Below are 14,412 nucleotides of genomic sequence, written 5' to 3'. Positions count from 1 at the left end.
AATCGTCGTTTTTCCTTTTCCCGTCTCCTTCTTTGGGGCAAAGCACCTGGAGGCAAAGTGACCGGCTTTCCCACAATTATAGCATACGACCCAGGAGACTTCCTACCAAACTGCTTCCTGTCTTCCTTATCCTCATCACCAGTCCCTGGCTTCCTTTCTGGCTTTTCCGGTGGACTCTCTCCGCCCTCTCGACTACCCTTCTGGTAGCTTTTACTCGGGGTAAACTTCACTTTGTGTGTTAACGTGTACTCATCCGCTAACTTAGCAGTTGCGGGTAAGGTTTCTGCCTCTTTCTCAACTAGATTGGGCCTCATACCTTCAGGGACACAACTTTTAAACTGTTCAATCAGTATTAGCTGTAGCAGTCTGTCATAGTCCCCATTGACCCCTTTCGAGGCGCACCAACGCTCACAATGCACCTGCATCTCACAGGCAGACTCTAAATACGTGCAGCCCCACTGCTTCCTCACATTCCGGAACCTCTGCCGGTATGCCTCCGGGACCAACTCATAAATCCTGAGTATCACCTCTTTCACCACATCATACCTCTGGGCATCTTCTGCGGACAATGCCGAGAAAGCTTGTTGGGCTTTCCCTTTAAGTACGCTCTGAAGCAAAACAGCTCACTTATCCCTCGGCCAGTCCTGACTTGCAGCGACTTTTTCAAAATGTAGAAAGTACCGATCAACATCGGCCTCCTCAAATGGGAGAACCAGCCTAACCTCCTGGGTCACCCTGAACCCTCCACCTTGGTTCAGCATGGGGCCCTGCGCTAGTGTCATCCTTAACTTCTCCAGCTCAAATTCCCTTTCCCCCTGTTTCTCTCTCTCTTCTCGTTCTAACTGCCTGTCCCTCTCTTCTCGCTCTAACTGTTTTACCCGGAACTCATGCTCGAGTCTCAATTTTTCCATCTGCAGCTGTACTGCTTCTCCACCAGGTTTGCCCATAGATACCACCTCCAGCTCCCCGTGGGGAAACACACCTTTAGATACATAATGCTCAATGATAGCTCCGTGCATCTCCACTCTCCTCATTGTCGGCTTCCCCTTAAAAAGATTCAACCGTTTGGTAACAGTTGCCAATTCTGATTTCCTGGCATCCTCTAATGCCTCCAAGGTTGGCGCCTTTAGAAATTCCTCAATCTCCATTTCTGCTGTTTGCCCTTTCTTTCTTTTGGGAATTTTAACCCAATCAATTTACCCAGTCCCAAATTTGGCGTTCAAAATCGCGGACGAGATCCCCACTTATGTTATGTACCCCATAACTGGGTTGCCAAACCAGCAGAAATGGACCGCTTGTTGGAGTCTGGATTACTAGGGACTAATAAAGTTTTATTAAAGAAATAAGTAACACAGTACTCTAATCGTAAGGATATAAATGTGGCAGGTTAGCAATGATAATACACACATGTACATAGAACTAGGGTAATAGGAATCAACTAAGCTCTATCGCAGTCTAGGGGTAAAATGATCAGTCTTAAGTGACGCAGAGTTCAGTTCAGCTGAGTACAGTTCGCAGTAATCGCTGTTGTGACGTGGGGGGGGGAACGCAAATTTGATTCAGGCAGACCTTTGATGTTCACAGGTGGTCTCAGGCGGACCCTTTTATGTCTTCTATCCTGCTGCGGTCACTGACTGTGACCCCTCCGTTCCGGATACCACCGTTCTTCTGCTGTGAACCTGGCACCCAGGCAAGGGCAGACACACACACCAGGTTCCCACCGATCGTACCTTTTCACCCTGTGAGTCTATGGTCGGTTCCCGCGAACCAGACCTCCAAACACTCACCAACTTGTGGGGGCACACCGCTCTTCCAGGGTCTCGTTATCCTGTGATCTCGTGGTGTGTGTCGTGCCTTAGCGATCCTGTTCTTCTTATCCCCCTGCTGGGGTATCGCCTGTCCATCAAATTTCAAACAGTTCAGGTTCAAAGCAACCGATCTTTCAATATTCTGAATTCTGTTTCTTTTCTGTTATTTCTCTCTCCTCTCTCATTAACATTTTGAACGTTTCTCCATTGTCTCCCTTATCTCTCTCATTAGCATCAATCGTCTGAAACTTGGTTTGGCGTCACAGAAGTTAGATTTTATGGTATCCAGGGAAAGATGGGTGATTGGGTACACACTTGGCCTGATGGAAAGAAGCTGAGGGTGATGGTGGAAGTTTGTTTCTTGGATTGGAAGCCCATGACTAGTGGTGTTCCTCAGGGTCTGGTGTTGGGCCCAGTGCTATTTGTTGTCTGTATCAATAAATTTGATGAGAACATACAAGACATAGTTAACAGGTTTGCTGGTGACTGTAAAATAAAATGGTGCTAGCAAGTTTGTGAACCTTGTAGAATTTTCTGTTTCTGCACAAGGGTGACTTAAAATGTGATCAGATCTTCACGCAAGTCCTAAAACTTAAGATAAAGAGAACTCAAATTAAATAAATAACATAAAAGAATTATAGTTGTTTATTTATCGAGAAAAATGATCCAATATTGTATGTATTTTTGGAAAAAGTATGTGAACCTTTGCTTTCAGTAACTGGTGTGACCCCCTTGTACAGCAGTAACTTCAATCAAACATTTCTGGTAACTGTTGATCAGTCTTGCACATTGACTTGAAAAATTTTAGGCCATTCCTCCTTACAAAACTGCTACAACTCTGGAATGTTGGTGGGCTTCTTTGCATGAACTGCTTGCTTCAGATCCTTCCTTCTATAGGATTAAGGTAAGGACTTTAGCTCGGCTAGTTCAAAACACAAATTTTCTTAGTTTTAAAACATTCAGTTGATTTACTCTTGTCTTTGGGATCATTGTCTTGTTGCATTATCCAACTTCTATTAAGCTTCAGGCGATGGACTGCTACCCTGACATACTCCTCCAAATCGTCTTGATACAATGTTGAATTCATTGTTCCTTCAATGATTGCAAGCTCTCCAGGCCCCGAGGCAGCAAAGCAGCGTCAAACCATGATACTCCTTCCACCGTGCTTCACTGCTGGGGTGAGGTTTTAGTGTTGGTGTGCAGTGCCCTTTTTCCTCCAAGCATAGCAATGTGCATTTCCGCCAAAATATTCAACTTTCGTCTCATCTGTCCACAGAAAGTTGTCCCAGAAGCACTATAGAACATCCAGGTGGCCTTTTACAAACTTGAGACGAGCAACAATGTTTTTTTTCGGACTTTTTTTAATGTTTTCTTCCATGAGCACCATTCTTGTTCAGTGTTTTTCTTGTAGTGGACACATGTACAGAGAATCCAACAAGTTCTAGAGATTTCTGCAGGTCTTTTGCTGTCACCCTTGGATTTTTTTTTAATCTCCTTCAGCATTGCACATTGTGCTCTTAGTGATCTTTGCAGGATGCCCACTCCCAGGGAGAGTAATGACGGTTCTGTGTTTTCTCCATTTGTAGACAACGTCTCTTCCTGTGAACTGATGAGCACCCAGGTCTTTAGAAATGCTTTTGTAGCCTTTTCCAGTTTCGTGCATCTGTACAATTCTTCTGAAGTCCTCTGAAAGTTGTTTTGATTGAGGCATGGCACACATAAACAGATCTTTCTTGTGAAGAGCAGGCTTTGTCAGTAAACTGACTTTGTGTGTCATTTTTTTATAGGGTAGGGTACCTCTTCAACCCACACCTCCAATCTCATCTCATCGTTTGGAACACCTCACTCCAAATAGCCTTTGGAGAAGGCATTACCCCAGAGGTTCACATACTTTTTCCAACAAATATATGTAATATTGGCCCATTTTTCTCATTAAATGAACAAGTTTCATAGTTTTTAAGTTATTTATTTAATTGAGTTCTTTTTATCTAGTTTTACAACTTATATGAAGATCTGATCACATTTTGGGTCATAGTTATGCAGAAATAGAGAAAATTCTACAGGTTCTAAAAAACTTTCTATCACTGCTCTCGGTGGATGTCAGTGACAGTGAAGATGGTTGTCGGGTTTTACAGAAGGACCTTGATCAACTGGGTAAGTGGGCCGAGGAATGGCCAATGGAGTTTAATTTGGGGTGTTGCATTTTGGGAAGACTAATGAGGGTAGGATTTTCACAGTTAATGGCAAGGCCCTGGGGAGTATTATAGAACGAACAAACCAAGGAGTACAAGAATCTGCTTCCCTGGAAGTAGAATCAGAGTGATGGAGAAGGCTTTAGGCACACTAGTCTTCATCAGTCAAGATATTGAGATAGGGGTTGGCATATTTAGTTGCAATTGTACAATATGTTGGTGCAGCCTTCTTTGGAATATTGTGTTCACTTTTGGCCACACTGCTATAGGAAAATTGCCATTAAACTGGAAAGAGTATAGAGAAGATCTAGAAGGATGTTGCCAGGACTAGAGGGACTGAGTTATGGAGAAAGGCTGAGCAAGTTGGGACTTTTTTCTGCAGGTCAGGATCTGAATTATGATGTCTGTTGAAGTTGTGGCAAGACTTAGATGTTTTTTTGTTTTGGTTTGGATATTTAGGTTAGGGTTTAGGGACAGGGATGAGTGGGAGTTAGAAGCAGTAAATGAAAAGTTAGGGCAGAAGTCATTGGTCAAATTCCAGGTAGGAACGCTCCACGGTTGGAGGCCAGTAATCCCAGAATGTTGGGTCAGCATACACTGAGGACAAAAAACAGTGATCTCCAGAGTCAAGGACCATGGTTGGCAGGATCTGTGGACAAAGGGCTGGTGACCCCGAGGTCAGTGAGTCCCAGGGTTGGAGGTCTGTGTGGGAAGAGGCTCGAGGGCCAGTGATTTCCCCCTCACCCATGTTGTGAGTACCGGGATCCTATTTCACTTCCAGTCTGGAGGTCGAGGCCAGGAATTCAAAGTTCTCTGATGGCAAGTCTAGTGTCAATACCGGAGGTTGAAACCCAAAGGTCGAAGACTGAAGTTGATGACTCTGGAAGTTGATGGTCAAAGCGCCTGGATCATTATTACGTCTGCAAGTTGGAAGCACAATGTCTGGGTCCAAGGACTGGGGTTGGAGGCCCAGAGGCTAGAGATCTGTCTGTAGGTGTGACTGGATGAGTGGAATTTTGTTAAGTTGGTAGGGTTGTTGTTGTTTATATTGTTCTTATATTGTTCTTGGTTGGTGCAACTGTAACGAAACCCAATTTCCCTCGGGATCAATAAAGTATGACTATGACTATATTGTTCTGCTGAAAATTGCAAGCATGCAGTGTTGGTACTGGAATATTTGGTGACGTTTGTGGGCTGCCCCCAGTATATCCAAGGGAAGTGTTGGCTTTTAACACAAACAAAGCATTTCACTATATGTTTCAATGCACATGTGATAAATAAATGAAAAAATCTGACAATGAGTGGTGATTTTCTAGACATATTGGAAATGATGAGGCACAGACTTTTCCCCAGGGTTTTAAATCAAAATCTAAAGGGCACAAGTTTAATGTGAGAGGGTAGAGATTTAATAGGAATTTGAGCAATTTTGTCATCCAGAGGGCATTCAAGTATGAAATGGAATGAACTGCCAGATGATGCAGTTGAGGCTGGTACATTAACAACATTTAAAAGGTATTTAGGCAGATACCTGGATACAAAAGGTTTAGAGGGATGTGGGCCAAATGTGGGAAAATGGGACTAACTTAGATGGTAGTCTTGATCTGTGTGCACCAATTGGTCCAAAGGACCAGCTTCCATGCTGCAAGGCTCTGTGACACCTGGAAGTTCTCCAAGCCACAAACATCTGATGAGAAATGTATTACTGTTCCTTCACCATTGCTGAGTTAAAATCCTGAAGCTCCCTCCCTAACAACACTGTGGGTATAGCACACCTCATGGATAGCAGTGGTTCATGAAGCCAGAGTACTATCACCTTCACAAATGAAGCTGGAGTGGGCAATCAAAACTGGCTCAGCCTTTAAATGAATAAGAAAACACTGCTGTTTGAGTTCCCTGCCGAGGATAGGAATGCTGCAGTTTCTCAGTATAACATGCTGAATGCCCTGGAATGTAGTAGTGATTATGAAAGATTAGACTGCACCATTTCTATCATTTTGCTTTCTGCTGGATCACTGTCTTGAAATTACAAAGGCAGATAGAACGTTGGCTTCAATTCAAAGGAGCTGGAACAGCTCTGAACACCACCTTTGGATAAAAGTCTGGTTAGATTGTGCCTTAAGTTCAGTTGAAGGCCTTTGAGGAAATGCAGAATCATTCAGCAGACTGAAACAAGGGTTTAAAAGATTAAATAATGAGGACAATTAACAGTCAAGACTTACAGAATCATAAAATAATATCTCACAGAGGAACATCATTATGCTGAAATATTTTTGCTTAGAAGGCCATTTCCTGTTTGGAGCAGAGATCCCAGGCTAAGGATGATACAGCGGATCCATCTATTTGACAAACTAATAGTAACTTTTCACTATTTAATTGAAGCCTAGGCTGTGTGGTCTCTTCATCCATTCCTGTTCCCCTTGTATACGTCTTTGCACCACTGTCTTCATCCTTTAGCTTCTCCCCTTTCTCCCTGTCTCTGTCAGGCAGAATGCTTTTTACATAATGCTTCTCTCTACTTTCTGTTGAATTTTCAAACATTCTGCAAAATACCTGGTGGTTATGTTCATAATAGAAATGAAGTTTGGCCATAATATAACTTTTATTTGCAGTTCTACTGAAGATAGAAAGGCTGAATTTCCTTGGGCATTCTGCCATGTCATTCATACAAGTTGAATAAATTCTGTGAGATGGATAAACCCTAGGAAAGTTCGATCTTGCAACCATAGAAATATCTGCTGAGAGAAAGATATTCTTTCTTTTCAAATCTTTTTATTATTATTATCCAAAATTAACACGAGTACATTGAAGTAAGCATCACTTACAATGTCTCAAGAAAAAAAACACATTCATCTTGATGTTCATCTTGAACAATACACACATTAGGTTTAAGCTCCCCAGTCCTGAGGAGACGTTGTGTCCCTTGTCTATGCAAAAGCCTTTCTGGGGATACCTCCTTCACCATGGCCTAATCAGTTGTATTTCTTATCCAGGTATCGTGGTGGATGATATTCGTTCCATCTTTGAGGAACATTTTATTTGTCAGAACATCAATCTCCACCAATGCTTACAGATTGTGGAGACCAGTGGAATCTACGTGGAGGATGAGAAGAAATTCCTCTTTCATAATGTATATGTCGGTGATCAGGCTGAAGCCCGCTTCAAAATTATCAATGCGGGCAAAGTATCTGCTGATGTGGTGGTGTCTGTCAAGCCAATTTCTAATAAGGTAAAAAAGATCATAATTTAACAAAATAATATTGTATAAGTTCATTCATAGACTGGTTCACCTTTCCTGCTCTGAGCTTCACTCTCCTTCAGACAGAAAACAATTAGAATGTGGTACACAGATCATTGCGTGGATTGTTTGGATGGTGAAAGCAGATGTGTTTTACCCATCCATGTGAGTTTAGAGAGAGTAAGTTCAGAACGTGCTGACGGAGTGGAATAAAAATGGTAATAGTTTATGGTATCCAACGGTAGGGACATCAAAAATAAAAAAGCCACGGTTTTAACATGCGAGGAAGTTGTTTTAATGCAGAGCTGAGTTGTAACCCTTTAAAGCCAGTGGTTAATATATGGATCATGCTGCCAGATGAGGTGGTGAAGCCAAATACAAAAGTAGAAGAGTTTTTTTGTCGTGTGCACAAGTACGGCGAGGTACCAGTATAATCAATAACTTGCTTCACAGGTAGACAACACACAGAATATAATATATACATAAATTATGCAAGACACTGAAGGGAATGAGGAAAATTGACTGCAAAGACAAGACCTTAATACAAACCAAAGTTTCAGTCAGAGAAAAGTCTGGTGTTTCATCGTATTCTATCATATTCATTGCTGAGGTAGGGTTAGCAGTGTGCAGGTTTGTTCAAGAATGGTTATAAGAAAGGAATTGAATTCACTGGAGCAGCTGGAGAGTATGACACCCAGTCTGTTTAGCAGGGAAGTTGTATTTGTAATATACAATGTGGGTGAGACCTGTCTGGAATATAGTTACAGTGTTACTCTCCTTATTGAAGGAAAGATGTGTTTGAACCAGGTTTGGATAAGTTTAGTAGACTTGCATTTGAAATACTTGGTTTGTCTTACGAAGAAGCGTTGGATAGGAAAGGTTTGTAGCCACAGGGGTTTAGAATGCTGAGAGGGGAGAATTAAAAAAAAATATAAGATTGTGAGGGACCTTGACAATGTGAATGTGCAAAGGGTGATTCCTCCTGCAGGAGAATTCAGAATTGTTTAAAATTAAAGGTTCACTCATTTAGACAGGGATGGGCCTTTTTTTTTCTGTCCGAGGGTTGTGAGCCCTTGGATATTTTTAAGACAGACATCGCTAGTTGTATGGTAAGGTAAAGAGTGAAAGATTACTGCAGGTAGATGGGAATCAGTGGTAAGGTCACAATCAGATCAGCTGTGATCTTATTCAACAAGCGCACAGGATCAAGAGGCTTGTTCCTAATGAGAATATGCCTAACTCGTAAATTTGTACACAGCCTGTGCCTAGACCATGTGAGCCTCTGAACCCAACCTGTTTTTATTTTCCTCAGTGAGTATTGTCTAATTTGTGACACTAAGGTTTATAATTGCAACAAGATACCTGAAATTAACAATTGATTAACTTGAAGTCCGATGTTTTCCTGCTTTTGTTTTCCAGATCACAGCCCGCATTGTTGACATATTTGATGTGGAGCCAATCCGGATGAATATCCCCAGTTATGGTCATAAGTTTGTAACCATCAGGTTCAGCCCTCAGACAATGCAGAATTACCACTGCATATTCGAAGCCATGGTGGAAGCAGCTGCTAGGTATGCCACCGGTCTCTAGGAATCACATCATCACCTAGCAGTGAGATGGAGTATTAGAGACCTACACAAATCACTAGAGTTGCAGCACATTGATTTGGTCACAAACACTAGAATGGACTGGGATTAATTTAAAGAGAAATACAAAAATAGGAAGAAATGTTAAATTTATATTGACAACATTTACAATACTGTACAGAAAAATCCTTCACAACTTGGTAAAGCTTTTTATGTCTCTGTACTTGGGGACCCGAGTTACAAGGAGAGGTTGCATTGACTAGGATTTTATTCCCCAGAATATTAAAGGTTAAGGGGTGAGCTGATAGAGGTATATAAGATCATAAATGGCATAGACAGTGAAAGCAAATTGTCCTTTTCTCCACAAAGGGCTTACTAAAACAAGAGGTTTAAGAGATTTAAACAGGACATCATAGGCCTCTTCATGAGCAGGACACTACATATTTGGAATGAGCTGCCAGATATAGTGGTTGAATCGGGCACATTTGCAGTAACCATCCAGAGAAGTAGATGGATAGGAGATGTTTAGAGGGCTATGGGTCAAACGTGGGCAGATGGAACGAGCTTTCTGGGCAGCACATTTGGCATGGATTAGTGGGGCCAAAGGGTCTGTTTTCATGCTGTACGATTCTGTGACTAAATGGAGGAAGTAAACTAAAAGATTTTAAATGTTTATGAATTGATAGCATGCAGGTACTGTGAAGGATTAAGATGGAACTTATACTCAGTTACTGGTTACTGGGTAGGCCATTTAACCTATCTGGTCCAGGCCAGCACCCAGGAGACGAATGGCATCAGCCTCTTCCCTTTCTCTGCATTTTTTTCTTCCTAAAATTCCCATCAACTCTCCTTTGATTCATTTGTCACTTACCGACATTCAGGAGTACTTTACAGCAGGTAATTAATCTACCAGCCTGTTTTGGGGTGTGAGAAGAATGGTCATGAGGAGAAATTGTGACCACCGCACTGATAATACTCAAGATCACAAACAAATTGCAAGGCAACACCTTTAACTGAGGCACTATTATACTGATTCATTCCTTTAGAAAAGAGAAACCCAGCAGCAGACTTCAGTAAGGACTTTCAAAGGAAGGATATGGATAAAGAATTTCCATTTCTGGATAAAATCAGAATGTGAGGCATAAAAATGCAATAATCTGATCAAATGAAGAGTTTGGGTTGTGTTGACAGTGTGTTGAGTGGTTGATGCAGACAGAAAAAGACCTAATGCACACATAATGGAGAAGGGAATCCAGAAGCGAAGACTAGCTGGGACGAGGAGACGAGAGACGAGAGACGGGAGTGAGAGAAGGGTGAAGAGTCACACATGGACATGGGGTGGTCAAGGTTTTCTTTAAGCTGCAGATTTAGCCTCAATCAATGTAAGAAAGTGTATCAGCAACATCCAGTATACTTGTTTTCTTAATGTAAGGATTACAGGGACCAAAATATGTAGACAAGTAAGAAGATTGAAAGGTATTTTTGAAGGATATTTAAGTGCATCTTTTTTTGCAGTGTTCCTAAAGGCAAGTCCCTGCTGTTTGATATTGTTGGAGAAGGCAACCTGCCAAGAATTAATATCCTTCGTCCACTTCTGCGTAATAAGATAGGGAATCCTTTGCTCATATACTCACGTTTACTGCTGGGTCAGACAGAGAAGCTGCCTGTTGTCTTGAAAAATGATGGTACCTTACCTGCACAGGTAAAGTAGTGAACTCCTCAAATGAACATTCAGTAATGATGCAATGCCACAAAAATACTCCAATTCTGTTTGCACTGCACTTCACATACTTAGTGTGTTGGCGTGTGGCCAAGTGGTTAAGGCGTTGGTCTAGTGATCTGAAGGTCGCTAGTTCGTGGCTCAGTTGATGCAGTGTGTTGTGTCTTTAACCACACATTGGCACTTAACCACACATTGCTCTGTGACGACACCGGTGCCAAGCTGTATCGACCCTAGTGCCCTTCCCTTGGACAACATCGGTGGCGTGGAGAGGGGAGACTTGCAGCATGGGCAACTGCCGGTCTTCCATACAACCTTGCCCAGGCCTGCACCCTGGAAACCTTCCAAGGCGCAAATCCATGGTCTCACGCGACTAACGAATGCCTATTATCTGTCATGTATTTAGTTGTTTTCTACAATAGAACGTAAAGTTAGTGAACAAATTTGCGCAGTGATGTTAATAGCCTCAGATTTGATACCAGCACCAAAAGATGCACACCAGCATTAAAGAATTGATCTGTAGGTACCTTAGGGTTGACTGGCAGTATAAAAATGTTAATCTGAGTATGATGTGAAATTGAGTGTTAAGTAATAATTGAAAGCACAGGAAGACTATCTCAGCTTATCAAGTGAAAGTTTGAGGAGGAACGGACCTGGTTAACGATTCCAATCATGTTTTGCTGAGTTTAGTGACTACCAGGTGGAATTCCATTAGTACTGTAAGGCGTTCCAATACAAGGATTGTTGCTGGGTTCATTGTTGTTTGTCATCAAATCAATAATCTGGATGATAATGTGATTAACTGGATCAGCAAGTACGCAGATGACATCAGGCTTGGGGGTGTAGTGGACAGCAAGGAAAGCTATCAGAGCTTGCAACGGGGTCTGGATTAGATGTAGAAATGGGCTGAATAAACAGCAGATGGAATTTAATGAAGACAAGTGTAAGGTGTTGCACTTCGGTAGAACCAATCAGTGTAGGTCTTACACAGTGAAGAGCAGGGCACCGAGGAATGCAGTAGAACAAAGAAATCTGGGAATACAGGTCCATAATTCATTGAAAGTGATGGCATAGGTTTATAGGGTTGTAAAGAAAGCTTTTGGCATGTTGACCTTCATAAATCAAAGTACTGAGTACAGGAGATGGGATGTTATGACAATGTTGTATAAGACGTTGATGAGGCCTAATTTGGAGTATTGTGCGCAGGTTTTGATTACCTATCTACATGAAATATGTAAATAAGATTGAAATAGTACAGAGAAAATTTACAATGATTTTGCCAGGTATGGAGGACATGAGTTATAAGGAAAGATTGAATAGATTAGGGCTTTATTCCTTGGAACATAGAAAATAGAGGGGAAATTTGATAGAGGTATAGGAGATTATGATGGGTATCGACACAGTAAATGCAAACTGGCTTTTCACACTGAGGTTGGGTGGGACTACAATTAGAGGTCATGGGTTAAGGGTGAAAGGTGAAAGTTTAAGGGGAACATGAAGAAAAACTTCTTCACTCAGAGGGTTGTGAGAGTGTGGAACAAGCTGCCAGCACAAGTGGTGCATGCAAGCTCGATTTCAACATTTAAGAGAAGTTTGAATAGGTTTATGAATGGCAGGGATATGGAGGCTATAGTCCAAGTGCAGATTGATGGGATTTTTTTTTTCTCTGTGTGTGTGTGCCATACTCTGCCAGTGACTCAGCGACCACTTTTTTCAAGTGATTGTCTTGGAGGAAAGATTCTGTGAGTGGTCCTATTGATAGGAATAGACAGTTCAAATAGTTTGATATTGACTAGATAGGCCAAAGGGTCTGGTTCTATGTTGTACCTTTCTATAACTCTGACCCTAAGCATAATATGTTCCAGAATAATCCACACCACCTTGTGTTTCAGTTCACTTGATGCGAAAAACTGCTAAGCTTCCTTGCATAAAGAGAATACAGACATTTTAAGAGTTTTGCCTTTCAGGCATAGTGTCACAGTGTGGGTGAGGTGGTTTATGATGGTAGGGGTTAGCAGCAGGAGTATGCCAGTCAGTCCCTCAAGCTTTCTCTACCATTTAAAAGTGGCTGATCACGTGGTACATTCAGCTCTACATTCCGGCCTATCCATGGCAACCTTTCACATCCTGTACCAAAAACCTGTCCACCCCTCTTTAAAAATATTCAGACAATATTTCATCTGTGCAGGGGAGGTATTGTTGATATTTTGGGTTGAGATCCTACACTAGGTCAGATTGTCAGGATGTGTTTGGTAGTGGGACAACATTTATCCTTTGGTTTGTCAATCAGGCTCAAGTTGGGTGCTTTTTATGATAGGTATCGATCAACCTTTCCGATGACAATGGAGTGTTTTCTCTGAAACAATGCATTGGTACCAAATGTCTCTATCCTAAGGAAAGTCACACCAAAGAAGAGGACCCAAGCAGAGGTAACAAGCATGGAACTAACAATAAAATCAAACCATAAAAATGATCACTAAAACTGCAGATGCTGGAAATCTGAAATATAAACAAGAAATTCTAGAAACTCTTCAGCAAGTTAGGTTGCATCTGTGGGGAGAGAATGCAAATTAATATTTCAGGTTCTTTCATTACAGTTAAGAAAAATTTGAACTCAAACATGCCTTGAGTTGCAGAGGTGGGAGAACGAAAGGAAGCGTATTTCAGATGGGAAACAGACAGAGAGGGAAGTGAGGTTGGAGCTGGCTGATAACTAGACAAGCTACATAAGTTTATGTACAGAGGAGGCAATTAATATATCTGAAATTCAGAAGAATGGAGGAAAAAGTTAATACTTGCAATCTGAGAAGCAGAACTGGTTCACTCATTAGCTGTACTTGATGATTTCATTGTTCAGTCCTGACAGATGTATTGTGCTAAGTATGAATTGAGATTTCCATTGAGCTTCACTGAAGCAGTGAATGAGGATGAAGACAGAAGGTCAGAATGGGAATGAAATGGTCAACTTAAACTGACAGGTGCTTTAGAGTTCAGGGTCATCACTGTGCACTGCGCAGGCACAATCTATGCTTGATTTCCCCAGTGTAGAGGAGAGTTTGGAATAACGCACACAAAATTGGTAGAGGTGCAAATACACCTGAGTTTATCTGAGAGTACCTCTAGGACAGAGGGAGGAAGAGTGGAGGAGGGAAATTAATACATCTTCTGTGATTGCTTGGGAAGATGCCATGAAAAGAAGTCTGTTTAAGGTGCTGTAGATGAAAGAGTGGTGTTGATGAAGGAATTATCTCAATAGAAAGCTGAAAGGATGGTGAGGAGGGGGAAGGAAACACTTTGATGATGGAATAACATTGGAGAATTTAGAACCTAATTGGAGAGGATGGGTTGGATGGCATTGAAAACAAATGGAAAAGGGTCTTCTGGGTGAGAGCAGAGGGCAGAAAGTGAAATGAATAGGCTTGTCAACGATGATGGAAGGGAACCCATGACTGAGGGGAAAGAAGGCATCATAGAAGCACTGTTGTGAAAGATGGATTCATCAGAAAAGGTGGGATGGAGGAAAATAGACTGGGAAAATGGAATGGCGTCCTTAGATTGGAGAAGGTATAATCAAAGTGGGCTCTTGATTCTAACCTATCCACTGAACTAGAGTAAAGAAGCCAAGAAAGGGAAGCAAACCGTTGGACACACATAACAATTTATTTGAGCTGTGATTGTATTTTGAATAATGCTATTGTTTTCTGATTGTATTGTGGTTTGCTCAAGTAGACATTCTAGTTAAATCGAATTTCATTCTAGTGAGGCCAGGCAGATGTTCCATTCAGTTCTGTGTTTATTTTCAGTGGATACTTTGTGTTCCATTTGAATGGATTGGTTTTGGATTTCAGTCAAGTTGGGCTGTCGAAGGACT

The 14,412-nt window shown here is 41.7% G+C and overlaps 1 protein-coding gene across 1 annotated transcript in view; it reads left to right on the top strand.

Annotated features, from left to right (window-relative positions):
• Nucleotides 1–14,412, top strand: part of hydin (HYDIN axonemal central pair apparatus protein) — a 977,428-nt gene that overhangs the window by 746,093 nt on the left and 216,923 nt on the right. Inside the window, exons 60-63 of the mRNA XM_063066586.1 lie at nt 6,991–7,226; nt 8,655–8,806; nt 10,337–10,523; nt 12,859–12,970. Of these exons, the coding sequence (XP_062922656.1) occupies nt 6,991–7,226; nt 8,655–8,806; nt 10,337–10,523; nt 12,859–12,970 (687 nt within the window). The remainder of the gene's footprint in view (nt 1–6,990; nt 7,227–8,654; nt 8,807–10,336; nt 10,524–12,858; nt 12,971–14,412) is intronic.

Source organism: Mobula hypostoma, chromosome 14, assembly GCF_963921235.1.
Source record: "Mobula hypostoma chromosome 14, sMobHyp1.1, whole genome shotgun sequence".
Taxonomy (NCBI): Eukaryota; Metazoa; Chordata; class Chondrichthyes; order Myliobatiformes; family Myliobatidae; genus Mobula; species Mobula hypostoma.
This window is presented reverse-complemented; position numbering and strand designations above follow the sequence as displayed.